At 39.4% G+C, this 2,435-nt stretch overlaps 1 protein-coding gene across 1 annotated transcript in view; it reads left to right on the top strand.

Annotated features, from left to right (window-relative positions):
• The window catches only part of pdzd2 (PDZ domain containing 2), a 78,622-nt gene that overhangs the window by 73,824 nt on the left and 2,363 nt on the right, over positions 1 to 2,435 (top strand). Inside the window, 1 exon segment of the mRNA XM_015386922.1 lies at positions 1,260 to 1,367. Coding sequence (XP_015242408.1) covers positions 1,260 to 1,367 — 108 coding nt within the window.

The following is a 2,435-nucleotide window of genomic DNA, read 5'->3' as shown; positions in this document are numbered from 1 at the left end:
CAAATTGAAATGATGTGCTCTTGCATTATGGCAGGATAATTCTCCCATATGTATTCCTCAAGATGGGACCCAGAGAGGCCCAGAACAAAAATGGAGTCTGACCCCTTCCAGAAAAGTTAAAAACAATCCTCAGGACTTTTTTTCCCAAGTTTGAAGATGTTTCGCTTCCCACCCAGGAAGCTTTTTCAATTCAAAATGTCAGAAATAGCGTTGAGTTTGAGGCTTTATAGAGTGGACCGAAATCAAAGCCTTGTTTTGGCTTAGAAAACTGAACCAGACGAACGGGTCCATTTTGGAATGGGGGTCGTTTGGTTTCTTTAGGCTGTAATATACTATTTCTGACATTTTTAATATGAAAAAGCTTCCTGGATGGGAATCGAAACATCTTCTAACTTGGAAACAAAGTCCAGTGGATTATTTTTTAACTTTTTTGGAATGACTCTGACCTGGATGACTGAGAATCCTCACCAGCATTCTGATCCCTTACCCCTCCAAGAGCAGAATATATCAAATGCTCAAAACAATATAGCATTAGACTAGATACCAGGTGGTTGTATTAGCTTCTTGTTAGCTAACTTTACTCAACAGTAAAACATATGAAATGAACCAAAATTTTTTTTGCTGGAAATTCTTCCTTCCCTTTGCCAGACCTGTAAGCTTTGTAGATCTCCATTTGGAAGGTCAAGATGTCTCAGCAACCGGCCAATCAGCTGGCAGCTTCTTAGTACATTTACGTATTGGCGAGTTTCAAAATGAGAACAGAACAGAGAAGAAAGATAATCCAAGCTACGCTGAAGCTGCTATGGGTGTTTGATTTTTGGATAAGTAAACACTGGTGTGTGACGAATCAATAACATATCAGACTAATAGACTGCAGCAGCAGACGACCACGTCAGGGGGCCCACTATGAGCCCATTGGTACCGATACAGCCAACCGTGTGTAACCCATTATGACCAGAGTGTAAACACAAAGCTGTAAACATCTCAGACTGCTTGTTTTTCTATTCCCCTTTCTGTACTTGCATTGCTGCTGTTCACCAAATAGGTGGCGCTAGAATGAATCTGACACTTTGATCCAGTCTGGTTTTAACCGGATGTCCTTAATGAAGTGGCCAGTGAGTTTAATTCAAGATAAACAATTGAAAACGATCAAAATAAGTCAAACTGTTTCAACTGATGTATGCTCCTCATATTGACTCAATCATATTTAAGCTTTTCTCAATTTTTTTCCTAATTGATTCTTGATGTTAAATTTTCAGGTCGTCAACAACAACCACGCTGTGCTCGTTGTCCTGAATAAGGAAGAAGGTGCAGGACTGGGCTTTAGTGTTGCCGGCGGTGCCGACGTTGAGCAGAAACAAATAACTGTAAGTTCTCAGTAGTGTTAATTTTAGCAGCCATTTTCAAATTCAGTTTTAGTTTTAGTCCAGTTTCAGCATCGCTTGTTAGTTTTTATCACATTTAGTCGACATCATCTTTTTATTTAGACTAGTTTTAGTCGACTATAAGTCAGAACATTTTAGTCTTTATTTTAGTCCAAGCTCATCGGACCCAGGATGGCGGTTCGCTCGCGTTACTGTACATTTCCAGCTGCAGGATCTCCCTCTGAAAGACATGAAAAACTCTTAATGTCAACTCATTCACTCAGGAAAAAAAAATGTGGTTTTGATTTAATTATTGTCATGGTTAACAGTCTATTTAAGATAAATCTATAGTGTAATTGAAGCATTTATTATATCGATTACCTTCTTTATTTATTACTGAAAGTTTGCGATGAAGATCCATTTCCTTCCCCGCTGTTACTGCAGCACAGCGCTGCGTTCTTTAGAGAATCAGCTAAAACTGTAAACAAGTGGAGCTGGAGGTGAATTAGAGCTTTCTGCTGGAGAACTGCAGCAAACGTTGCCTTCCTGGCTCCCAATAACAACCTTCCATGTTCCTCGTATCCCATCGGTGGGGTGAATGCAGACTGGACCTCAAGGGGAAGCGACACACATGACCACAATAAGCTGCAGGTTTAAGGAAAAAAACCTAGAATCAGGTTCAGTTCATTCATAGGTGATAAATAGTTGGATTTCTCAGTTTAACATGTCACTGCTGGAAGTTACGGGGGATTTACCATTAGGCAAAACTTGCCTAGGGTCCCAAGTTCCTGGGGGCCTCGTAAAACTCCTTTTACTTATATATTGTTAATGCAGCTTTTACTTATTTGTCACATTAATTACGTTTGTGATAAAAATCCTTTCACTAAAATAACTTAAGAACTAGGGCTGCAACAACGAATCGATAAAATCGATAAAAATCGACTTTTAAAAGCGTTGGCAACGAATTTCATCATCGATTATTTGTGTCGCGCGATATCATCCGCCGCCGCCGTCATCACATCCACTCGACTGAAACTTATTTTACTTTTAATTTCATTTGAATTAGCTTAA

The sequence above is a fragment of the Cyprinodon variegatus genome, unplaced genomic scaffold (genome assembly GCF_000732505.1).
Source record: "Cyprinodon variegatus isolate N-32 unplaced genomic scaffold, C_variegatus-1.0 Scaffold381, whole genome shotgun sequence".
Lineage (NCBI taxonomy): Eukaryota > Metazoa > Chordata > Actinopteri > Cyprinodontiformes > Cyprinodontidae > Cyprinodon > Cyprinodon variegatus.
The sequence above is the reverse complement of the archived record's forward strand: the minus strand, read 5'-3'. Positions and strand labels throughout refer to the sequence as shown.